The sequence below is a fragment of the Microtus pennsylvanicus genome, chromosome 3, assembly GCF_037038515.1.
Source record: "Microtus pennsylvanicus isolate mMicPen1 chromosome 3, mMicPen1.hap1, whole genome shotgun sequence".
Taxonomy (NCBI): Eukaryota; Metazoa; Chordata; class Mammalia; order Rodentia; family Cricetidae; genus Microtus; species Microtus pennsylvanicus.
The window spans coordinates 64,203,007-64,229,006 of NC_134581.1; the positions used below are offsets into that span (position 1 = coordinate 64,203,007).

General features: G+C 53.6%; 1 protein-coding gene and 1 long non-coding RNA gene across 2 annotated transcripts in view; one reads left to right on the forward strand and one right to left on the reverse strand.

Annotated features, from left to right (window-relative positions):
• The window catches only part of Cspg4 (chondroitin sulfate proteoglycan 4), a 36,128-nt gene extending 15,893 nt beyond the window's left edge, over positions 1 to 20,235 (reverse strand). Inside the window, exons 1-2 of the mRNA XM_075965818.1 lie at positions 20,043 to 20,235; positions 608 to 771 (exon numbers count right to left, since the gene is read on the reverse strand). Coding sequence (XP_075821933.1) covers positions 608 to 771; positions 20,043 to 20,130 — 252 coding nt within the window. The 5' untranslated portion in view covers positions 20,131 to 20,235. The remainder of the gene's footprint in view (positions 1 to 607; positions 772 to 20,042) is intronic.
• Positions 20,236 to 21,600: 1,365 nt separating this feature from the next.
• On the forward strand, positions 21,601 to 23,213 carry LOC142847388 (uncharacterized). The gene is made up of 3 exons (XR_012910156.1): positions 21,601 to 21,612; positions 22,640 to 22,708; positions 23,158 to 23,213. It is a non-coding gene; the product is annotated as an uncharacterized LOC142847388 (long non-coding RNA).
• Positions 23,214 to 26,000: the final 2,787 nt, after the last annotated feature.

A 26,000-nucleotide genomic window follows, 5' to 3' on the forward strand; every position in this document is an offset into this window, starting at 1 on the left:
CACATACCATAAACTCTTCACGATTAGTAGGAAGATTCAAGAGAGAGCCAAATGCCCCCTTGCTAATAATATTGATCTTAAAGCAGGAAATAAGAAGCAGGTGATAATGGCAGTGTTATGATCACAGAGTGTATCACAATACCACAGGGGAGCCTAGCGGGAAGTGGAAACCCCAGTGGAGGGACTTGAGTCAGGTGAGTAGCATGGGACACTCCCTAGAAAAGGGACTAGCTCCCTCACACAGAGATGTCAAAGAAGGAGGACTGGTTAGGCACAGGGGAGAGGAAGGCAGGCAAAGAGAAAAGCCGGGGCCATAGTGAGAAAGCCTGTCAGTCAGTCAGACACTGTGAAGAGGTGGACAGAGGAAGCGGTTCAGTGCTCTCAAGTCCAGATGGCCAGCCAGGGGCTAGGAAGAGAAGTGAGCTCCGAGTCAGCAAGTAGGCAGAAGCGCCATAACAGAAAGACTCTTTCTGGGATGTCGTCCACTCACAGTGGACAGACCAAGACCCCAGGGCAGAGGTGATGTCCATGAGGTTGCACAGCCAGAAGCAAGGCGCTCTAAGCTAGAGAAGGAACGCCTATCCCTGTCCCCGGGCGCGCCACTCACCTGCAGGCATCCAGAGAAGAGCTGGAGCAGGAGGTGGTCAGCTTGGCCTGCTGCCAAGAGAAGCAGGGCATCGGGCTGAGGTGTGGAGAACTGGAGCAGCAAGTCTGCTCTGGTCAGGGCTGTGGGCACGGGCACCTCCAGGTGGTTTTCCCCAAAGAAGGAGGCTGGTGAGAGAGAGAGAGAGAGAGAGAGAGAGAGAGAGAGAGAGAGAGAGAGAGAGAGCGAGCGCTGTGGTCAAGGCCAGGCTCCTGGCAGGAGGAGGCTAGGTACCGCAGAGATAGACAGCTGTGCTGCCGGAGGGGCTTCCATGCTAATGCGTCCCATAGCTCTCTGTGGCATTGTCTAGGGGTCTTGTTAGGACTCCAGCTGTTGGGGACTGCTTGGGTTCCTGAAGCCACATGTTTCCACCACCTCTGGGCCCTGGAGACTGCCCATCCTGGGACTGGTCTCTCCCTGTCTTGTCTTGATTATCTTTCTTGGTGGGCACAATCCCCGGGAACAGGGATCCCTGGTCACGTTCCTGCTCCTAGGGTGGGCTCTTCATACCCCTTGCCACGGTCATGTTTCGCCTCTGTGGTTGGCCAGAGCTGGTGCCAGATGGTGGAATGTGGACAGGTAATTTCTTCTCTCGTGCTATTTTCCTAGTGCCTCTGGGGATGGGGTGGGGCGGGGCGGCTCAGTGCTCGGAGTCGGCCAAGAAGCAAAGGCTCTCAGGCCAGATGGAAAGCACGCGTAGTGTCAGCCTCAGAATGGGCCAGAACTTCCTCCATCACTCTGCGATTGCTTCCTGCTGCAGCACTACCACCAGTCTCTGGTGAATAGTCACATCCGGGCTCTCTGTTTCCACACTTGCCCAAGGAGCCAGGGAAGACAACGGCGGAGTTTCCTTCTCTAGGTCAAGCCAGGACTGAATCTGAGCACAAGGGTAGGAGGGACCACGGGTCTGCCAGCTGGACCAAAGCGAGCATCCTCAGGCAGCAGGACAGACAAGGTCTCCCCAGGGTCAGTGACCGCCAGCCAGTCTCCCTTTGGACCACTCTGAGATCACCCTCCTTCAGTCTGTCTCCCGCCCACCACCAGTTTCTGGTCCATTCCTTCATGGTGATTAGAACCTTGACGGCCTGCAGATATCCAGCGTTGGGGAAAGGCTACAGGAGGAGGAAAAGACTCATCCCAGTCAGGCCTCTCTGAGACTTCAGGGCCCAGTCAAGCTGATGGCTCTGATAGAGGTGATCTGGCATCAGCCACACAAGCGCTGGGCCCTGGCCAGCCTGAGCCAGCTGACATCCGCCTGAGAGAGCAGCATCAGCCACCGCAGGGGCCTGCGCCTGCCTTCTCCGCCCCAGGAAGGATGGCCGGGAAAGATAATGCTGTTTTCAGGGCTGAGCTGAAATCTCTCTGCTGGCTCCTGGATAGAGCGAGCGCAAAGCCACCTGCCCAGGTGTGGCTGGCAGGCTCTGCAGGCCCCGCATATCTTGTGCCAGGGAACCTCAGACCAAGGAAACTGGCAGGCAGTATGTGCTTGTGGGGGGTGCCGTATCTGCTTGAGGGAAAGGCTGCAGGCTAAACCAAGGGCAGCCAGGGTACAGAGGGTGGGGCGCACAGCCCCCACCGGATGGAGCCACCACCTCGGTGGGCTGGAGTGGCTTGGAGCAGCTGCTGAGACTAAGCAGTAAACCTTCAGGGATTTTGTGAGCCAGGTGACGCTGCCCACTCCGAGAATATTTATATCCTGCAGAGGCAAACATTGCAAAGGAGATCTGGGATGCTCACCACCCCCATGGAAGAGGGCGCTCTCTCTCTGGTGAGAGCGATCTGGCCAAAACTCCCTTGCACAGAAAGTGTATGTCAACTTCTTAGGTCTTAGATGAAGCCAGGGCTGTGGGTCAGGCACCAAGGAACACGGCAGGCCCTAACCATTGAACCACTTGCCTCTGCTCTCTTCCCACAGGAGAGAGAGCAGCAGCCCGTTTGGCTAAGTGGGAGGGTGGCAGGAAGCAGAGGTACTTTCCAGAGAGCTGGGGTCTGAATAAGCCCATTGAGGGCCTGGGCCCTGCTGTTTCCTGTGTGGAGAGTTGCTCACACTGGCTGCCTTGTGTTGCTCGAGTGTGCAGGCCAGGCAAGCCCCCTTGTCCGAACAGAGGCCTCTGAAGCCAAGCTGGCTGGGGCTTTGGAAATTCTGACAGGACTGCCGCTCACCTCCATATACGTGTTCTTCTTACTCCCTCTGATAGGCTGCATCCAGAATTGCTGTCATTAGGTAGGGGGCAGCTGGAAGGGGCCTTCAGATATAAAGAGGGTGCGGGATGAAGAAATAACGAGCTAGAAGTCAATCTCAGAGGCCTTCCTGGAGGAGGTGAGGGTGGAATCACCAAGGAAGGGGAATAAATACTCTCAGAGATTAGGATCAGTGAAAGGCTGGTAGGGACGCAGAGATCCTTCTGCAGGGAGGGGGAAGGGAGTGGCGGCATCAGCTCCCATGCCCCCTGCTGGTTCTAGATAACTTATAGGCAGAGAGAGTTAGTGGTATGGGCTGAGGAGGGGAGGCTATTGTAGTGTGCTTAGGCCAAGCCCTCTGTGTGGGAGGGGCAAACGCCCTAGGCTCTGGGAGATGAACTGGAGAGGCAGGAAGGCTGCTTGCTGCCTGTGTGTGGGCTTAGGTCACAGGTGAGTGTCCAGGGCTACGCAGATGTGCGTGCATGTGCTTGAGTGTGTGGGTGGCTGCCGGGAGTCTTTGGGGTTTGTCTAAGGCTATGTGTTTGTATATACGCATAAGGGCTCAGAGCTGCTAGGACAGAGGAGCGATTGTGCCCAGCTCGTCCTGCCTCCCTTGCCTGCCTGCCATTACTTGGGCAGGCTTGCTCCCTCAAAGAGGCGATGTGTTCCTAGAGGGCTCCTGCCCCTCCCATCCCAGAGCTCTGCCGAAGGTGGAGAAGTCCTCGTGGCTTCCCACCCTTCCTCTCATGAACAGGGAGCTGCTGTCTGGGCCCCAGGGTGGGGTGGCTCTATGCTTTTCCTGAGACTCAGGGTCAGGAGACAGAAAGAGCTCATGTCCTGCCATGATGGTCCCTCTCACAGATGGTCAGGGGCAGCTTTGGTCAGTCTTCAAGATAGCCACCCTTTGGCAGGCCCTGGATTGTGCTGGTTCCTCCTGGAAGCCTGGGACGACTAAGTGCGTCCATGGGGATTGGTCCCTGCCCCAGGGAGCACTTAGCATTTAGTTTTGTCAGGGTAGGGTCACTATGTAGTTGACATTATCCTTGAACTCTGCATCACCTGGTAGGACTACAGGATTACTATCATGCTACACCTGAAGTTGCTTCTTAGGATGCTCAACCTTCAGCTGGTCAGTCAGCTCTGGGGACAAAAGGGCCCTATGTAGGGAGTACCTATGTGTTTTAGCTCTCCCTGCCTGGCTGGGAGCAAGGTTTTCAGTTTACATGCTTTACCTTGTGCTGGGGCACTGCTGTAGACCCAGCTCCTCATACTCCTCCGAACTCTGCAAGCCAATGGTCTTTCTTTCTATCTGTCCTCTCAATGCCTCTGCCTATGACTCTCGGTCTTGCCACAGCCCACCTTAGGCCTCTGACCCTCCTGTTCTCTCTTCTCTCACCTTTATCCCTCATGCCCATCTTCCTGTAACTGGGAAGACAACTCCCTGTCCCAGGAAGTACCGGAGAGTCAGGCCTTTGGCTACATATCCTGGGTCCCCCACCCATGCAGAACAAGTTCCACAATATCAAAGTTCTCTGTGGCACAGGACATATGGGGGACACAGTGGGGAAGCTATCAGACTTGGTCTCAGAAAGGTAAGCTTGAGGTCTCTGCTCAGCTACTGTCTGAACCTCACCCTAGCACCACCCACAGCACCCAAACCCTGGCAGTGAACCCCTGTGAGCTCCATGCTTACAGCCCCTCATAGCCTAGGGCAGTCAGGCTGGCCTCCACGGCTGGCTTGCGTCATGGGCAGCACCAGCATTCCTCGTTGTCTGCCGTCGCCTGACTTTATAAGGGAGAAAATGGGAGCCCAGAGCTGTTGGGCAGGATGGCAGTAGGAGTGCCTGCTGCCCAGCTGAGTGCAGGGTGGGGGTGGGAGCCCTGGGTATGTGAACATGGGGTGACGCCCAGTGCTGCTGCAAGAGAGGTAGGTGAGAGAGACAGGGGACAAAGCTTCATCCGTCACTCATTTGTTTATATACACATGCATGTACCCACACAGACACACAGACAGACTGACACACAGACAGACTGACACACAGACAGACTGACACACAGACAGACAGACACACAGAGGCACACACACATACAGACAGACACACAGACACGCACACATACAGACGCACACACACAGATACACACAGACACACACAGAGACAGAAAGACAGACAGACACAGAGACAGATACACAGACACACACATACTGCCACACATACACACACAGACAGGCAGACACACAGACAGATACATACACAGCTATACACACATACAGACCGTCAGACACACAGATACACACAGACACACACATAGAGACACAAAGACAGACACAGAGACAGACAAACACAGACAGACACGACACACACAGAGACACAGACACACAGAGAAAGGTACATACACAGACACAGACAAACAGACACACACACAGAGCCTAATGCAGCAATTGGGATGGAAAAGAAGAGCCAGTCTGGGAGAGAGAAAGTCTGAGGAAAACACTGAAAATGAGACATAGTGCCCTTCCTCACGAAGACTGAATGCAAGGGACACAGCCTAGAGTTAGAAAAGGAGATGGAGAAGCCAAGGGAGACAGCAAAGGCAGAAGCCTACTGCTGTGGGTTGCAATGAGGGTGCCCAGTGAGTGGGGAAGAAGAGGATCCTGCCTCGGGGAAGCTGGATTTCTCTACTGCAGCCTGTGGGGTTTGCCATCAGGGTAATAATCCATCCTGGTTCCAGGTCTGAGAAGGCAGGGTGAGGTTGGAGTTTTCAAGGGAGTCTAGAGATCTGTGGTCCAGACTCTTGGGAGGGCTGAGGCAGGGATGAAGGGCTCTCTGTCTACCGGCCATGGGGGTGGGGGACCCACCTGGGGCTGAATACAGCCTTTGTAAGAGCAATGGGCCCAATGCCCTGCATGAGCCAGGGAGCTCTCTCTGAGGTCACCCAGCCCTCAGGCCAGCTTGCCTGCCTCTCCTTGTATCTCCAAGGACTCCTCTTTTCTCCACCAAAGACTGGTGCCCTGGCTACTGGCTCTCCCTGCTCTGGGCTGGGGGAGCAAAGTGGTAGGGAGGCAAAAGCAGCTTATGGAGTCCCCACAGACTAGGGTGTGTGCGGTGGTGAGTGCGGGTCGGCACACCTGGACAGAGCATGTAGGTGAAAGTGAGGTCTGGGAGGAGGAGAGACCCCGGGTCCAAAGACTCATAGAACTGGTTTCTGCATCCCGGTTGACCAGGACTACAGGATAATCTACCATACTGCCCGTTTCTTGGACCCCTTGGCAAGGGCAAATCTGCCTAGTGGGCCTAGCTTGGGGGTGGTTATCTACTCCCAAATCTGCTCCCCACCTCCCACCCCCATCAGCACACTCACCCACTCCGAGGCCAAGCTACCACCCTGACCCTGGCCACCACCTTTCTTCACCTCTGCTACTCTGAAGGTAAGGAGGAGAAGATGAAATGGAACAGATTCAGGTCGGACCAAAGGGGTGACAGCCTCCATAGGCATGACGTTGGGGTGAGCAGCCTCGTCACTTCCCCCTGATAAGGGCTCCCTGAAGACGGCACATGGTCACTGTTCTTTAGCTAAGCCCATCTGATTCCGGGCTAGCTCAAAATCACAAGGGACTGGGATTTAGAGCAGAACTCATTCATTCTCCCTCTCAGGACGAGACCCCATCCCAGGGCAGCGCCGGACCACCAAGCACTGTCAGAGTCACAGGCAAATGGCCTCCGCCAATGAACACCAAGACTTCTGCTGGGGTCAGCATGACCTACTTCCCCTCACCCCAACAACTGTGAGGCCACAAGAATCACACTTGGACCTTCACGCTCTCACTGACTTTTTGGTCCCCTGAAAATCCAAAGAGGCAAGAACAGAAGATGGTTTCCTCAGTTATTGCCTGAGCTCCACCTCTGGCCCTGGCCTCAGCTCCTGGTCCTCTAAACAACTACCACCAGTCAGCCATGCTGTGGGCCATAGACTGAGGATGCTTTCCAAAGCAGAGGCTCACATGAGGGATGCGGGCTCCTGGAGAGAAAGCAGGAAGGCACTGGGCGATGCCCTGTGAGCTCTCTAGGGGCAGGGCTAGTGTCCTGGGCTTCCAGCCACACATCCCAGCCCGGGGGCCATGTGGGGCACTAGAGGAAGTAGGAGGGAAAATGAGAGGTTGTGATGGAACCAATAGCGCAGAGTCCACCAGGCTGGAGGCTGGGACTGGAGGAAGCCGGTCTCAAAGGAGTCTTTGTAGAGCTCCGCTGCTCCCCAGCCCAAGGCAAAGAGGGAGGAACCAGCGATGGGGGGGGGGGGGGGAGGAAGCAATTCCAAGAGGCTTTTCTCTGCCTTATAATTTTCCTCCTTGTTCAGATGGGTGGATTTCTAGGCCCTCTCCCACATTCCCCATCCCTTGCTGGCCAGGCCCTCGGGGGTGTGAGATTCCCATCTCAGTGGGCTGAGGCTGGGATAAGGTTAATGGCATGCAAAAGAAAAAGAAGGGACTCCCTGGAGCCCTAGCAGGATCTCTCTGAGACACCTCCCATCTTATAAGTGGGGACACTGAGGCTTAGAGACGACAATTCCCTGTGCAAGGGGTTCGCAGGGACAGAGGTCAGGGCTGAAGTCCCTGGGGGTGTGGTGCCAGAGTTGGGTGATGTGGGTGCCAGCAGGGAGGTGTATGCACACAGAAGTGGTGGCTGCCATCGGAAGTGAAGCATCTGCACTGGCTGTGGTGGGAGGAGGGTGTGAGGCTTGGCATCTTTCCTGGGGAAGACACACTTTTTCCCTTCTTGTCCCCCTGAGGCTCCCTCTGTCAGGGTCGGGTGGAAGTGGGAGGAGCGGAGGACCGGAGGGAACGCATCTGCTTTGGCTGGCAGGGTGAGGAGGCCTGGCTTCTCCTGGAGCAGCTGCGGGTGGGCTCTGGGAGCTGCTGGAAGAGGGAGGGGCTGGCAAGAGGTGGCCCAGTCTTCTCAGAAGCCAGTGATTAAGTGCCAGTCCTGCCCACTGGGATCTTGGAGGTCAGGGAGAGTGGAGAAAAGGGGGTCTAGGAACTAGGCCTGGAGTGTGTCAGGGGGGAGCTACTCTGAGAGTGTCTATTGGGCCAAGTCCTCTCACAGGCAGCTCATACAGACATAGACCACAGTGCCACAGACCAGTCATGAGAGTGTGGGTGTTGGGAAGGTATCTCAGAGTTCCCTTGCCTGGCAGGCTGGATTTGGAGATGGAAGGGGTGAGCTGGGATAGGAAACAATGACTGTGGGCCTGGGCAGTTCTGAAGCTTGGTGGCATTTGTGTGCAGAACAGGTCATGCTCCTCGGAACAATCATGTCTAACATTTAGGGAAGAAGAGGGCGAGACCTCCAGATAGATGCTTCTCATCAGGAGCTGGATTAGGGATCATCTGTCTCCTATAACACAGACAGACACACAGGCGGACAGGCAGTGTATGTGTTTGTGTGTGTGATACTAAGCATGTGCTTTACCACTAAGAGACAAGCCTGCATGCTAGAAGCTCTTCAGGGTAAGACCCAGGCTCGTGTCCCCACGTAGGGCACCATGGACATGTAGGTGGAGGGAGCACCATGGACATATAGGTGGAGGGAGCACCATGGACATGTAGGTGGAGGGAGCACCATGGACATGTAGAAGGAGGAAGAACCATAGACATGTAGTTGGAGGAAGAACCATGGACATGTAGGTGGAGGGAGCACCATGGACATGTAGGTGGAGGGAGCACCATGGACATGTAGGTGGAGGGAGCACCATGGACATGTAGGTGGAGCGAGCACCATGGTCATGTAGAAGGAGGAACCATGGACATGTAGGTGGAGGGAGCACCATGGACATGTAGAAGGAGGAAGAACCATGGACATGTAGATGGAAGGAGCATCATGGACATGTAGATGGAAGGAGCACCATGGACATGTAGGTGGAGGGAGCACCATGGACATGTAGGTGGAGGGAGCACCATGGACATGTAGGTGGAGGGAGCACCATGGACATGTTGGTGGAGGGAGCACCATGGACATGTAGGTGGAGGGAGCACCATGGACATGTTGGTGGAGGGAGCACCATGGACATGTAGGTGGAGGGAGCACTATGGACATGTAGGTGGAGGGAGCACCATGGACATGTAGATGGAAGGAGCATCATGGACATGTAGATGGAAGGAGCACCATGGACATGTAGGTGGAGGGAGCACCATGGACATGTAGGTGGAGGGAGCACCATGGACATGTAGGTGGAGGGAGCATCATGGACATGTAGGTGGAGGGAGCACCATGGACATGTAGTGGAGGAAGGACCAGTAGGCAGAGGAGTAGAGTTCAAAAGGAGGTGACATTTGGTCCTATTCAAGAATTTCATTTAAAAAAAAACTTTATTATTTATTTATTTTATGTGTATGGGTGTTTGCCTTCATGTATGTCTGGGCACTCATGCATGCAGTCCCTATGGAGGCCAGAAGAGGGTGTCAGATTCCCTGGAACTGAAGTTATAGCCAGCTGTGAGCTGCCATTCAGGTGCTGGAAATCAAACTCATGTCTTCTGGAAAAGAAGTCAATAGTCCTAACCTCTAAGCCATTTCCTTAGTCCTGGAAATTTCTTCCTTCTTTCCCTCCCTCATTCTCTCCCTCCCTCCCCCTCTCTCTTTTCTTTTCTTTCTTTCTTTTTTTTGGGGGGGTTTTCCAAGACAGGGTTTTTCTGTAGCTTTGGAGCCTGTCCTGGAACTAGCTCTTGTAGATCATGCTGGCCTCGAACTCACAGAGATCCACCTGCCTCTGCCTCCTGAGTGCTGGGATTAAAGGTGTGTGCCACCACAGCCTAGCCTGTCTTGGGAATTTCTATCAAGGAGATCTGTCTCAGATGGGCTGAGCAACAAAACATCACAGTGGCCAGTGCCCAGCCGTAAGAGTCTGTGGCTAGAAGGTCGGGGCAAAAAATCACAGAGTCAAGGGCTAATCAGGCCATGCACAGAGCCCTGATGGAGGTCTCACATCTCCTGTGGGTCTGCCTCCTGTTGGAGGTGAGTCCCATTGCGTTTCCTGCCACCTGTGGCTCCCAGGAGTTAAATCCTGCTCTTGTTACAATGTGCCCATCTTTTTTTCTTTCAGTCTCAGGTATGGCCTCTTTTACTGAGCCCCAGGTCCACTACTTTACTGGGCCAGTAACCCCCATGTCCAACCCCACTCATAGCAAACAAGGTCATGTTGCCCAGTAAAGTTTCCACTTCCAGCCACTATAGACAGAAGTCTGAGTTCTCCGGGATGCACATATTCCTCCGTCCTCACAGCCAAGGAATATCCATTTTCCATCTATCCTGCCTCTGCCTCTAAATTCTCCCTCAAATTAATCTCCCTTCCCATTGTGTCATTCTACAAGGCAGATGGCTACCATCCCATGCCCGCCTAAGTTAGCTTCCTGCCTTCCACTGCAGGTAGTAGCCACAGTTAAACTGATGTGGAAGACCCTGAGTGACCTTGTGCCTGTCCACATCCTTCATCCTCATCTCCCTTGAACTTAACCATGTGCCAGCCTTGCTGGACCTCAGGCTTTTCTGTCCAGATCTAGCAGACACCCATGCCCTGTCTTGGATCTAGCTCTTTCTTCTTTCTCCCTGAAAACAGACCTCATGCCTCCCTCCCCTTGTCTTACAGCCTCCTTTCATTTGGGGCTCAAAGTCACTCAACTGTGGAGAGTTGTGTGCCGTCACTTCTTTTTGTTGACACTGTGATCTCAGGCACAAGGTCACTTGTGTGATCAAGGGAGATGGCAGGGAGGGTGTATAAAGGGTGGCCACATGCCCTCAGGTGGCCCAGGTGGCCCAGGTAGCACCGTGGAGACTGCCTTGAATATTCTCCACTGTGTCTCACCTCTAACCTCCTTTCCAGCTCTGCTAACCACCTAAGGGGCCTAGACACAGTGACTGAGGAAGGGTGGGAGACTGTTCCAGCCAGGGAGTGCTTTTCTGGCCATGGTTACCCAGTCTGACGCTTGTTTTTAAAGAAAATAGACTGTGAGCCCCTATTTATAGCTGGAGGCATAGCCACAGACAGAGGATAGGATTTGAAGTTGTGCAGGCCCTTACTCCGGCAGAGCTCAAGGAGGGGCCATTCCCAGGCCCCCTCCCCATCCCCCAGGCTCTGAGGAAGTGTCTGTGGGATCCTGACATTCCCTGGGACAGGATGTCGTCTATGCTTTGGGCTAGGGGACAGGGCCTGGGTGAGGGGGATGGAAAATTTCTCTCGGGATTATTGGTCTCCAGGGCCCAGACTCCCATTTGGGAATGGGTGGATGTGGGTCTATTTTGTCTACTGAGAAGACGGAGGAGCATCTAGGGGTTGCCATCTTCAGAGGGGGCACTTCAGACTGTCATCCAAACTGGGTAGAGGATGACAGAAAGAAAGTGCTGGACCAGAGGGGGAGAGGCAAAGATGCAGAGCTAGCAATGGGGAAGGAGGACATGGAGAGAGAGGAATCACAGATATGGGAGAAATTGAGAGAGCCAGTCAGGGACAGGGATGGTCAAGATGGAGAAGCAGAGATGGGGTGGAAAGAGTCTGGGAGAGACAGCAGCATCCCAGTGGTAGGCAGGAGCAACAGGGGAAGCCACAAGCGGGCATTTCAGGCACAGTGTGTGACCTGAGCTGGAACCAAATAGGCCAGGGCAATAGTGGACATCTCCGTGACCTTCACTCTAGAAGCCAGGCCTTCTCATTCATCCCTAGACCCTGGACTTGGGGACCCCTCTCTGGTTCTCTGAGTGTACAAGACTAGGTCTGGTGGAGGGGCAATAAAATGCTATGGGTAAGGCAGGGCCTCTGGGGTCAGCTGCACCTTAGGCTTACTAGAGAGTGCGCTTCCCAGTCCTGAGAGGTTCCAAGCCAAAGCGGCAGGGACAGCCACCTGCTGCCAGTTGCTATGCAGGCGCTGTCACCGGTGACCGTTGTTACCGTTGTGCTTATTAGGGGCTACGGGCTGGCTGCAGCTTGGGCATGTGTCATGCAGCCATAGCCACAACCGGTGACTCAGACAGTTAAAAAAAGGAGCAGTCCCGAGCAGTGACTCAACTGGCTCTGGAGGGGCTGGGTGGGTCTGGGACAAAATGGGGTGGTCGGAGTTTATTTTTGGCAGGGTGGGGCCAAGCTAGGGGGTGGAAGATGGGAACCCGGGGGTGGAGGGAAGCTCTCATTCTGGGAGAGCCCCAGGGTCTGGGGCTAACTTTGGGAAGTGATTTCCAATGCCAGAGAACACTGGTTCATCAGTGCCCTGAAGCCCATCTTACTGTGTGGCCCAGGACAAGCAGCTAGCTAGAAGCTGAGCCCCTGTCTCGTCTCGTTCTTAAGAGCTTGGATTCAGAACTGGGAGATTAAAGTTCCCAGGCAGAGGCACAGAGAGGGACAGGGGTCTGTTGAAGGCCACACAGCAGGGTCAGATATCTCAACCTGTCACATAGTAAACATAGGCTCAAGTCCCCTACCTCTCTCTCAGATGTCACTAATTGGAGGAAGAAATTTCCATCTCACTCCCTATTTCTAGAAGGGCTCAGCTGGGCTGCAGATGGGTGACCAGAAGCACACGGGCCCCAGATGCCTGGAGACAGAAACAGCCAGGGGTAGGCGCCTGGATTCTATTAGCACATCCGGGGAGCTAGCCTGCTTTTTCCCAATGCGCTATGAAATGAAGGCAGAGGTATCCACACAGTAGGATCTCAACCAGAGACTTAGGATTGGGTAGTCCCTTCTTCCCAAGAGTTCTTCTGGAGTCAGTGCTGGACTTCACACCCTGTAGACCTCTCTGGAAATTAACTTCTCACATGTCCTCATGGGGCTCACACATGGACATCACCAACATCCCAGAGATTTCTTTTCAACTTCTCTCAGCCTGCATTTCTGCCCGTTGCTATGTACCTACCACTGCTGATTACAAGTGGTGTTAGTGGCCCTGTGGTACTCTGATGTCAAGCCACTTTATGTCAAGGTCATTGGGCTCTTGTCAGAATTGGACAGTGTATCAAGAAAAGCCCAGTGGGGTTGGCAGAGGGCAAGAAAAAGACAGGATTCTGTGTTCCTCTGCCCGTAAACAGTACTGGGGCCATTTTTCCTTGCCCACTTGCTTTCTCTGGGCCTGGGGTTTGAGTACCTTTGGACACTCACTTGGCATCCTCTGACGGAATTTCAGCTGCATGCCAGCTTAGGGTGCCTTGTTCAGGGCTCTCATCTAGTGGGAAGCGGGCTCTGGGCACTCAGGAGGGCCCTTCTGCTCCTGTAGGTGAACAGGGCAGAACCTGAGCCCTCAAGCAGGATAGATGTGGAGCCCTGTCTCCACTTTGTGAGGGGTCCTGGCCTGGGGGTGCGGTGAGTGGGCAGCAATAGGCTGGCAGCCTTCGCTGTGTCCTTGCCTTGGAACCTTTCCTGAGCAGGAGCACCCCACAGCTGAGCCACCCACCCCAGAAAGACAGGAGGAACGAATACCAGCAACCTCGGGCACAAGGGCCCACAGACCGTTTGTTTATTCCAGGCCTCGGTCTGGCTTCATTGTCTTTAACACATGTGAGAAGCAGGAATTATTCTTTCCTGTTTTATAAAGGACTAACTGGAGGCTCAGAGGGGGCCAAGCCAAGGTCACACAAGAGTGTTAGAACTGGAATCTACTCCCAGATGAGCGCTCTAACACTATGTTTGTAACCACTGTGCCTAGCCTCTTGCCTCCCCATAGAAGGTCCAGCCCAGGGCTGAGAGCAGGAAAGGTGGGGGTTGAGTCAAAATGAGAATAGGAAAGGAACTCATCCATAGCCCAGAGACTCCCCAAAATGGTGATTTGTTCTCCCTCTGCCAGAAGGGGGTGGGGAGGCAAGGCTGCCTTGCCCCAGCTGCAGCAGGGAGGAACTCTCCTCGTGGGAATCAGCATCCTGGGCCCATTGATATTTATAGCTGCCCCCTCCTGAAATGTGGGCGGGGAAGGGTTTGCTCTTAGGTGGGAACGGAAGTTGGTCTCCTCTCCCCAGTCTCCTCTGCTCCCCAGAGAGCAGATTGGCCCAGACTTAGTCAGAGGTCCTTCCTGGGCCAGGGTGTGTGTCCTGAATTGGGGGGCTTCCCCTAGGGCTTGCCGACTTGGAGACTGGACCTTGTTCTTGCCAGAGCCCACAGAACAATGCACTGTGTGTGTGTGTGTGTACATGTGGGCACACACATGTTCACGCACACACACCTGCTGAGTGTCTATCCCTGGGTCAGGAGACAGAGGGATGGTGAAAGTAGGGCCCCAAGAGAAAAGCTTACTAGGCTATAGGTCTCAGAGCCATTAGTGGTAAAAAGACTTTTTACCATAAGTGGTAAAAAGGGGCCGTGGTGATGAAGCTGAAAGGATTGGGGAAGGGAAGTCCAGCTGGGGCAGATGTGGAAGGGTGCTGGGAACAGCAGATGCTAACACCCTGGCTCAGTAAGATACTAGGACATGATTCACCTTGACCTTGGAGGCTGCTGAACTGTAGGGAGGGAAGGGCACAGGGTAGCGATGGTGTGGGGTCTGCTGGCAGTGAGACAATGACGCTTTTGCCCACTTGAATGTTCAGGAATCCTATTTGATTGTAGGAGTGACGGAGTGGGAGTACAAGACAGGAGAAACTTCAGAGTCTGGGTGTGAGGAAGCTGTGTTCAGGGGCTCCTCCCTGCCTTCAGGCTTCCCGCTCAACTGCCCGGAGAAGGACTCCACGGGAAACCCCACAATCAGTCTTGAGTGGGATTCTTTGAAGTAGCTTCAATGTCTCTCTCTCTTTTTCTCTTCTCCTCCCTCTTTTCTCTCTGCCATCGAATCTTCTATTAAAACAGTATATTTTTGTTTTGTTTTGTTTTTTGACACAGGATCTCACTCACTATCGAGTCTAGAATGTTTAAGGGCCTTAGACTCACTATTTAGCCAAGAATGACCTTGAAATCCAGATCCTTCTGCTTCTATCGCCAAGTCTTGGGATAACAGGTGCATGCCATCACACTCAGTGTATGTGGGTCTGCTGGGGACTGAACCCAGGGCTTCACACATGCTAGACAAGCTGCCAAAGAAGCTGCATCGCTAGCCTAACATTATACCATCATCATCATCACCACCACCACCACCATCATCTTCTTCATCACTACCATCATCATCATCATCATCACCACCACCACCATCATCATCATCACCATCACCATCATCATCATCAATTTTGAGACAGGGTCTTGCTATATAGCCTAGGCTGGACATGAACATTCAATCTCACTTCTTCCTCTTGAGTACAGGGATTATAGTAATGTGCTATCACTCCTGGCAAAAAGGACATAAAATTCAATCTATAAACATTTGTTCAGGAAGCTGCTCCATGTGCACTGGGTCAGACAGGCATCCCATAGTCCCAGAATCATATACCTAGTCTAGGTGGGCTGCAGTGTGACCCCTGGGGGCACTTTGAGGCACATTCTGAAATCCCTGGTCAGCACAGTGACCTCCACAGCCCCCAGTGGAACACCCCTGCGCTCAGTTATGTGTTCAAGAGCCAGGAAGAAGGAGATGAGACATCTGCTCCCACGGGGCTGCTGCTCCTGTGGGTGCCATGCCAGGGAATAAGGACAAAGGGCAGGGAGGCCTGACCCCCAATCTACTAAGGAAGCACTGTGTGACTCCAGAGCAAGCATTGTCTTGAGCCCTGCTGTGACCCACTTGGGGCTGGTCTAGAGTCAGTTTCTGCTGTTAGGTCTGTGGAGGCAGAGGGGGTGGGGACATACTGAAACATTTAAGTAAGCATGAGCCATGGCTGGCAGCCTGGCTAATGCACACCAGAGTTGGCAGAGCGGGCTCCTGCACAGGCTTTGAGTCGGCAGGCGTGGGCAGGCACTGAGCGAGAGGGACTGGTCAACAAGACAGGCACTGCTCTTGGCCAGGGCCACCCACACTACCTCCAGAACATGGGCGATCCACACCACTAAGCCACCTTGACAGCAGCCCCAGGCTACAACCTATATCAGAGACAAATGTGTGGCTTCCTTTGCTGCCCTAGCTGGGAGTAGGTGGAGGCTTTTAATGGAGGATTTGCTATTAGGTAGGAGGGCTTGGAAAGGTGGGAACAATTGCTGGAGGGACCTGCACTTCTCTAGGAGATATCCCTCTTCTTCTGGGGTGGGGCCCTGAGGTCACTAGTGGATACCTCTACCCTGCTGGCCTGATTTGGGACAGCCCACTCTGTTGGGATGAATGAGAATGCCTTGAGTGATTGGGGGAGTCCTTACTTCTCTCTGAACCCTGTTTCCTCCTCTATAAAATGGGATGATTTCCGTCCAGCACCCAACAGGGCTGGCTCTGGAAGAAAATGATCAGGCTGCGTGATGAGCTGGCTTTACTCTCTTCCTGTTAGGAGATTTGGGTTCTCCTGGTGGCCAGAGGGCTAAGGAACCCTGCCCTAGAAAGGATCTGAACACGTAACTATTGGTGCTGATCCAGTTAATGCCCAGATTCCTTGCAGACCCACCTTGTCTGCACTTAGAGCAAGAGTTTTATCTCTGGCAGGCTTTGCAGAATTGACATAGGCTGGGGCAGAGGGCATGCCAGAGGGGCTCTGGACATGGCCAGCATTTGTCGGGGAGTTAGTGGGACAGAGAACCAAAGAGGAAGCAGACCTAAATCCTAGCAAATAGGACCCTAATTTATCTGCTCCTGGTCTTGACCAGGAGGTGCAGCTCTGCCCTGCCCGACCCTCACGTCCCCCAAGGTACCACCCAAGCCCAGGTCTGTCTGGTAGAGGGCTGGAGGAGGCAGCAGCTACTCCTGACCTTACTGCCTCTGTCACGCTCTGTGAGAGCAGTCGGATACCACCATGGCCTGCGCTTGTGGGTCCTCATGTGCGCGCCCCATCTGTGTGCTCCAGTGAACAAGCAAGCATGGACGTCAGGGATATCCAAGTCCCCCTCCCCTACCCCATCCTGGGCAGCATGCCCAGTTCCCAGAGAGCCTATACACTTCCTGTGTGAGCACCACACATGCCTGTTCCTTTCCCTGTGGCCTTCTCTTCTTCTGGTCCAAGCAACCAGCAGCCTGGCCCACCTGGCATGGCTTACCCTCCCCCATAGCCCTCCCCAGTCAGGCACTGCTAAAAGGCTCTTCTTGTCCTGCCTGGGCATGCGGACACTGGGAGCGGGAGCTCAGTTATGTTTGGTTCTGGGGCAGCTTTTCTAGAGTCTGGGTGGGCTGGGTTAAGGCCCTGGCCTCTGCCCTGCCTCAGAGATCCGGGCCAGCGCGCACAGTGCAGACACAAGGTTCATCTGTCCCCACGCCACTGATGCCCTGTAAATCACTCTCCGAGCCAACAGAATCAATCCACTCTGACTCTCTTTCTAGTATCTGGGTCCCGGAGCACCACTGTCTTAAATGCCCCATCTCTTCAGATCCCCCTCCAGATAATCCTGACTGCTTCCGCTATGTAGGCCCACCTCAGACCCTTATATCCCAGGCGAGGCTGGATCAGAGAAGAGGTATGAGAGTCAATGTCCTCAGAGCTGTACCCTGACACACCCCAGGTGCTGAGTTAGAGCCAAGCCTTCTTGCACTGGAAAGCCATCTTCTGTCTTCCAGCCTGTCTTTCGGACATCACTTTCACCTGGACTCTGGTCCTTTGCCGAGGGCCTCCCACAGAGCTCAGAAAAGTGGACTCCATTTCTTCCTTTGGGCTCTTCTTGGGCATCTGGGGTTCTGCAAAGGCCTTAGACTTTGGCTTCCCCTCTGAGGGCTCATTTCTCCTGTCTGTACAGTTGAGACGTTGCCCCAAATGGTTGCCAAGAAAACTTGCCTTCCAGATCCCATGACCTGGATACTCTGGAATGCTGATAGGGTGCAGGGGAGCCACCCAAGTGTGCCCTGGCTGGGACAAGAGAACTCAAGTTACCTCCAAGAGAGGTGTCGTAGTGACACTTTTCTCAGGCAGAGCCCAGGATGGGTCTGGTCAATTTGACTCCATGGTTCATGAAAGCCAGGCAGCATGGGATAGCTGGAGGCCCCACAAACAGAAATCAGCCTGGGGAAGAAACACAGCCACCCCCTCCCCCGGACTCCTGATATTGGGCCGTGAGTTCAGCTCCCACGTATAAACCTCCTAGACAGTGTTGCGGTAACAGAGTTGGGTGTGCGATGCAGAAGCTCTGTCTGGCATAGGGGAGAATATCAGCTATTCCATCCCTCCCCCCTGCTCAGATTCTTGCTGAATCCAGGATGGGTCTCTTGTTAGGCATAGGCACCAGGCTGCTCCCTGCGCTCTACCTGTACCCTCTTCTCCTTACCAACAGTGCCTAGGCTATGGGCTTCATTTTGCCATTTAAGGATTCTGTGTCCCAGCCCAATGGCTCTTCCTGTCCTCTGCTCAAAATACGCCTTCCAGTCAGGCTGGTCTTTCTATTTCAACACCCTGTTACACCCACCTCCCGCCCCTGTCCAGACTGAGGACCGCAGACAGGAGTGCAGACTCCCTTCCCACTCTCCAGGGCCGAGTCAAGGACAGCTGGCCCACCCATCTTGCATCTGATTTCTTCCACACCTTGCATGTGGATCTTTCTCTACACAATTAGAAACTGCTCTTTGAATTTTACTTCATTTTTCTAACTCCTGAATTAACACAAATTATCTCCATTTTCCCCCTTCGTCTTCCCCCCTTTCTCTTTCACCCCTCTTCTTCCTTTCCCCCCTGCACTTTTTTATTTTTTGTTTGTCTTTGAGGTAGGGTCTCACTCTAGCTGAGACGGGTCTGCAACCCATTCTGAAGCCCAGGCTGGCCTTGAACCCACAGTGCAATCCTTTAACTTCAACCTCCCCAATGCTGGCATTGCAGGCATGCAATGCCACACCCTGCTTCAGCTTGCCCATCTCTGCGCAGCCCTAGTGCTGTGTCTCACTTTGTCAGTGCTAAGATGATATCTGGGAATTGTTCTCAGTTGAAGCCCATGTAGGTAGGGGCTGCTGGGAACAACCTCTTGGCTGGAAATTGGGGCCTGGATGAGCCGAACCCCCAGCTACCTCAGGTGTTCCCTTTTCACGTCTCTCAGCTCTGTTCGCCACCAGGGTTGTGGAATTTTAGAAAGCAAAGTCTGTGAAGCAGAAATGGTGAGCCTGTATCTACCCATGAGTCACGTTAGTGCAGGGGGTCCCTCTCTGACTCATTCCCTTCTGGGTGCCTTGTGATCCCCTTCTTCAGAGCTGGTTTCCCCCATCGGATGAGAAGGGTGTGGCCTGGGTCCCTGGAAGGGAGACTCGAGTTCCTTCTCTGCTCTTAGTTGCTCTTGGAAATGGTCCTGAAGGAGGTAGGCTGAAGGCCTGATTCATACATGGGTAGTGGTGACTGATGGGCCCTGAGGCTGCAGATCTCAGGGCACCTCAGCCCTCGTCTACAGCAAAGGAAGAATGCTGTAATGCTGGAGTTCCTGGCTCTGTGACAGAGGCGGGGTGCACTAGCACATCTCAGAAGGTACACTTCCATTCAGTCTGCTGGTCAGGCACCACAGCTAGGGACAGGGGGTGTGGCATGGGGTGCCCCAGGGCTGAGATATCTGAGGGGTAGAAGCCTTGACTCTGGGACCTGAAGAGGGGGTGGTTCTGTCTGTCACCAACCAGGTCCTTTCAGTGAGGAAAGCAGTGATGGGGAAAAAAAGACATAAGGGTGGATGTAGGTAGAGGCAGAAGCCAGCCAGCCCTGGCATGAAAGGCGGGGTGCAGAGCTATGAAAGGGTCCAGAGGCTAGGCACTGAGAGGAGGCCATGGCAGAGGTGTGCTGGGTACACACAGGGTTTTGTGCATGAAGCCTCCTCTTCACTTCCCACCGCACAACACTCCCCGTTTCTGGCTCAGGGTATCTGTGTTCAGGATGCCCACTTATTACTGCCACTGGGTGCTCTTTAAGTACCGCTACGGTCACCCCAAACCTGTCTGGCAAAGAGATTGGATAGCACTGAGGTAGCCTGAGTGACCCGGACAATCTGGGTGGGCAGAACCACGCCCTTGGCAATCTGACTCCAGGGGCCCCTTTCCACGGGTCTGACTTTCTAGGGTCAAGAAAGTCAGACAACCTGGGATAGCTGGATTCCCGATAAACAGAGATCAAAGCTTTTCTCCCAGACCCTCAGGTTGGGGGAAGAAGTACGGGCCCTTGGACTCTTGATCCTGGCCTGTGAGTGCAGTCTCCACATAGATCCCCTAGGCTGGGTCGGGGTCTCAGCCCCTCACTCACCGGGAGATGCAGATCTAACCAGCAGGGCCAAAGTAAGAGCCAGGGTCAGGGCTGGAGCTGACAGCGGGTGTCCTGGGCCGAGAAGCATCGCGGCGGGCTGGGTGTCTGGACTTGAAATTCTAGGGAACAGAGCGTGCCGAGTCTGGACAGCAGCGAGTCTCCAGTCGTAAGTCGAGGGAGCAGGGCTCCTCGCGCGGGCTAGGACGCAAGGGCTGTCCGGTACTTAACTCCGGGGGCGGGGCAGGCGCCGACCCGCGCTTGCTTTTCGGGCGGGGGTTCCCGATGTCTGCTCCCACCCCCAACCTTCTTAAAGGGGCCGTTCTGGGCTCCTGCTCTCGGTCAGGGTTGAAGAACTTTTACAGCGATGGCAGACTCATGCCCTGTTTTAAGGATTTGGGACAAAGTGTCTGAGACTTTAGACCCCCCAGAACACTGTGGGCAGGAATCGCTTAAGAATGGGAAAGGAAGTGTGAGCTGCAAGTCCTCTTCTGCCCTTGAGGGAATGGTGAGGGTTTAGCTGCCCCCACCGTCACAGGATTCTGAGGACTCCACTGAGCGGACCGCTAGACAGGACCCCGAGTTTGGTCTCCTCTTTCAACAAACTGTACTTTCTCTGCCTGTAAAGACTACGGATCTCGACCCTACGGTTAGCTCAGTCCTGTGATAACATATGTTTCAAAACAACCCTCAAGGCGGGGGTTGAGCACCCTTCCCTCATTCTGTATAGGAGGAGCCCAACTCAGAGTTCAGGGTCAAAGGCAGGTGCCTGGCCTTTCCTGCAAGGAGCACAGGCCTCCTGACCTAAGAATCTGGGTGTTTTCCCTCGCCCCACTGCCTCCTGGAAATCTGGCCCTGGATTTAGCTCCTACCTAACAGCTTCAGGCTGGGGCCTTCTCCTCCTGGCTCCATCCCAGGCAAAAGCCTGCCTAGTCCCAACCAGGAGCTGGAAAAAAGCGGAGTATTGTGGCCTTTCCCAGTGCCTGTGTTTCGCCAGCCCCAGCTGCAACGGGGACCCGGCTTAGGTTTCTCCAGTGTGCAAAGGTACCCCTGTACCTCTCTTCTGTCACACATATCCCTCCGCTGGGTTCCTTGCTGCAGCCCACGCTCCACTGTACACCCTCGTCCCAATCTTTGTCCCCAGGCAGCAGTCAGATAGAGTACATTTCATAACTTTCCACAGAACCCAGCCCCACGAATGGAGAATCTGAGGCTGAGCGAGATGAAAGGGGTGAGTAAGTTGGTCTGGGCTAGTGTGGATTTATAAGGATTAAGTGTTTTAGTATATTTCAAATGCCTACCCCAGGGGCTGGCATACAGTAGGTGCTTAGCATATATTTGTCTTGTATCCCCTTTCCATTCTGTACATTCCAGCACTTCACAGTTTGTATACAACTTACTCACCTCCCCCGACCCCATGGAGTATCGTCTGTGAACCTTCAACTTTCCCCTTGAGAGGCAGTTGTTTGTGTATAGTAGGTGTTCAATAAGTACCCGCTAAAACTGGCTAAGGTGCTATTTGTTACTATTTTACAGGGACTTTGAAAACTTAAGAACTATCCAGGCACCCTAGGTAGGTGAGGCCTTGAGTCCTCCTCTCTTGTTTTCCTTTTCTGAGTCAGCCAGGCACTTGGTCCTCATCAGGGGCCAATTACTGTCCAAATATGGATCCAGGGTTGGGGAGCGGAGGCTTCTGGGAATGTTAGGGGAAAAGAGTTTTAAGAATGAAAGGGAAAGGAGGTGTCTGCCTTTTTATGAATTAGAAACTTGAGGGGAGGTTCGCACTGGTCCCACACCGCCCGTCTTCTCCCATCTTGCTTGGCCCCTACCCACAGATTTCATTGCCCCCCTCCCCCACCAGGAATCATTTGCCTGGGGATCCTTCAGACAAGTAGCTGCTGCCCATCCCAAGGCTGAGATTTAAGACAGGATGAGCTCAGAGCCTTCCCCAGCCCCAGTTGGGGCTGGGAGACACAGACCTAAAGAAGAATGCAGCAGGCACTGCGTTCATGACCCAGCTTGTACATCTCTTCTGGGGGTTCCCAGTTTGTACAGCACTCACCAAGGGAAATAACTAGGCGGTAGAACACTTGCCTAGCATACACAAGGCACTGGATTCAACCTTTATCACTGGGATGGTGGGGAGGGGGATGTAGTTTTATTGGTAGAGTTCCTGTCCAGCATATAAAAGCCCTGGGATTGCTCTGCAACACAGCATAAAAACTGGGCACGGGACTAAAGAGATAGCTCAGCAATTAAGAGTCCTTTCTGCCCTTGCAGAGGACCTGAGTTGATTCCCAGCACTCGAATTGAGTGGCTCACAATTACCTGTACCTCCAGCTCCAGCGTCTCTGATAATCTTATAGTCTCCATGGGTACCTGCATACACGTCATACATTCACATAAACACCCACAAAATAAAATTCATTAAAAAAAAAACTGGATGTGGTGACATAAGCCTTTAATCCTGACACTGGGGTAGAAGTAGGAGAATCGGAAATGCAAGTCATTTGCAACTACAAAGTTAGTTCCTGGGGTGGAGGGTGTGGGAGAGAGATTAAGAATTATTCACCTGAGATCTTGACACCTTTGGAAATAAGTCTGTTTTCAGATGAAAGAGAAAGCTGTGGCTCTGAAGCTGAAGGGCCACTGGGGCTCTGGGCAGACAGGTTTGACCTCTGTTAGTCTGTAGCATGAGACTTGAACCCTGGACTGAAGCTTTAGAATGGATAATCATCTCCCACTGACTCAGAGCTCTTGGATGTGGCTAGTGCCAGCTCTTCCGTTGTCCTCACCCCAGCCTCTAGGGCATGCCTGTCCTGAGCAGAGCTGACCCAAACCTCCCTGGCATTCTCAAGGTTGCCTTTTGCCTCCATTCTGCCTGCTAACCTTTGCCATGACTTTCCTCGAGTCGGGCTGACCAGACATGCACAGGCAGCTTCTGTTGCCCCTACCTCCTTGGTCACATCTTTTCCCCCCAGGAAGCCCTTTCTGGCCTCTTTTCTCCACACTGAGCTTTCTGTGTAGACTCCATAGAGTCTTCTCTCTATTTAGACTGATGGGAGGCGAGGGTAACTCAGTGCTTTTCCCACCCCCTACAGTGACACCTTTTTCACAGGACAGGACACCCAAGCAGACAAGGAAAGAGGATGGCTCAGAACGTTCCACCTATAAGTCAGAGGGTTACAAATTCTCCGAAGTTTCAATGATCTGTAGTATATGCTGCCTCTGTTTCCCTAAGAACTCTAGGGGAACGAGACAACAGACACCTAACGACTTCTACTCCCCACCAATGTTTAGCCCTGCAGATTGGCCAAGCTCTTTTGGTCACTTTTACTGTCCCCCATCCCCAGTGCATCTGGGACTAAGCATGCCAGCGCTGGCAATGGCTGCAGCCCCACCCTGCCCTCAGCCTGGGTGTTTTGCACCCTGACCAACTGGCTCCACCCAAGGAGCCTGTGGCCAAAGCCAGCCTGCTGGTAAATGGCGTGTGCTTGTGCCCTCAAAGGGGCGGTGTCTGTGCTGTGCTGTGCTTCAACTGGGCCCTGCCCTTAGGGAATTGGCCCTCTGCCATGAAGGACACAGAGCACAGACTACCTTGTGCAAGGGGACATGGGCTTTAGGTATTGGTTCCTTGGCTCTGTAGTTTCATAATCAGGAACTCCTCTGCAGAGCCTCAGGCGAAGCCTCTGTTAGGAGTGGTCTTGCTCCGGCTTCTGGCCCAGGAGCTGGTGGGGCTCCTCCAAGTGCAGGCAGCCAGACTCCAGCGGGCAGGAGCAGTTAGTCCCAACAATTACACAATTCAGAAGCTGAAAAGTTGTCTTTGCTGCTTTGGGAGCAAGGCTGTGGATGGGAGGCCAATGGGGAACGTTGCTTGTCCAACCCCTGGGAGGGGGGCTCTGGGCCACGCCTATGCCATATTTGGGGCTATGGGGTGGGGACAGGAGTGGTCTACCCTCTCAGGGCCTCTCAGGTTCCCCAGAGCAGGCTCTCCCCCTGCTATACCGTGTCCACAAAGGCTTGTGGCTTCAGTGGCTGTGACCAGCTGGCCACAGCTGACTCCTCTGGGATGTGCTATTTCTAAATATTAGTTCATGCTGTTAACCCTTGCTGTGCTGTATGCTGTTAGCCCTTGCTGTGCTGTTCTGATGGACAGTGACCACCTGCAGAGACAGCCTCTGGGAGGGGGGCTGAATGGGCCCCAGCTAGGTGGAAAATCTGTGCGTGTACTCGCTCAGGGTCCAGCATGCGTTGGGCACCTTTGAGGGGTTCGGCTGGGTTTCTTGGAAGGATGAGAAATACCTGCTTGGGCCTGGGACCAACGCTTGCAACAGCTTTAGATGTGGGTCTGAGCTGGCGGCCCGGGAAGGGCAATGGAAAGAATGTGGGGTGAGGAGCCAGCAGCAGGGTCTTGCCAACCCTTTTCTGTGTGCCTTGGATGAGTCACATCACCTATCTGTGCTTTCCCCTCCTCTGTACAGAGCCACCATGATCCTGGGCTGATGGTCTCTAGCTGAGACAGGGAGGCTTTGCAAACCCAAGGGCAGAGCCTGGAGCGCCTCACTCTTTGTTTATGGCTTTCAGGATTCCTTTAGGAGAGGGACCTGGAGCAAGCTGGTGGGGCTACACCCTGTCTGGAGTTTGTATGCTACACAAACCTGCACAGTCTGGGCTGTGGCCATTCCTCGTGCATTGACTACTTGTCCTAGTGAAAATCCTCCTGGGGGAGCCGGGGAGAAGACTGAGTGCCTGTGTGAGGACCTGAGTTTTTATCCCCGGTACCCATGCAGAAAGCTAAGAATGACCTAGCCTGTAATCCCAGATCTGGGAGGTAGATATAGGCAGTTTCTGGGAGTTTGCTGGCTAGCCAGTTTGTTTTAAAACTGGGAGCTCTGCATTTGGTGAAAGACTCTGTCTCAAAAATAAGGTGGAGAGAGGTCTGGAGAGATGGCTTAGCTGACTGTGCATCACTCTTTCAGAGGATCTGAGTTCAATTCCCAGCATCCATACCAGGTAACTTTTTTCCCCCCGAGACAGAGTTTCTCTGTAGCTTTGGAGCCTGTCCTGGTGCTAGCTTTTGTAGACCAGGCTAGCCTTGAACTCACAGAGATCCGCCTGCCTCTGCCTCCTGAGTGCTGGAATTAAAGGCGTGCACCACCACCGCCCAGCTATACCAAGCAACTTACAACTGCCTGAACTCCCAGCTCTAGGGATCTGATGTCTCTGGCTTCCTGGGCACTCCCTTACTACATATGGCAAAGGCAAACACACTCAGAAAGACAAACATATATAGGATTAAAAATAAAATAAATCTCTAAAAAGAATAAGTTTGAAAGTGTTAGAGAAAGACAGCTCACATTAACCTCTGGCCTCCACATGCCCAGGCAAACACACCAGCACATACATGCATGTCACACTCACACATACAACTTCACAGTAGCTAGTTCATGAGATGCCCCCAGTGGTCTCCATCTGCTGGTGTTTCCATTCTGGTGCAGCCCGTGCCCTGGATGAATAGAGCTGCCCTGTGCACCCAGTATGGCAGGGCAGAAAGGATGGTGCAGACTCCAAGGCAAGGTCACAGTGGCATAGTGGCTTCTGCTTTGCTGCCTCCAATCACTCGCTGTGAGTGGCCATTCCACGAACAAGGACAGGTAAGTGTCCTGTGGAAGGCCATGTGGGGTGGAGATGAGGCCTTTCACTAACCACCAGAACCAACTCACCTGTTATGAGAACATGCCATCTTTGGGTATGTCTGGATCTGCTAGCTCTCCAAGTACATTTTTTGATGACTGTGTGCCCTGCTGCTATCTTGACTGCCCCCTCCCAAAAGCTCTAGAACCAGAATCTCCAGCCAGATTTCTTCCAAATTCTTAAAGCCCAGGTCCTGTGTGAGACAGGAGACTGCTGTGGTAAGCGCCCTGTATTTTGTGACAGTAGATAGTGGGTGTAACACTACAT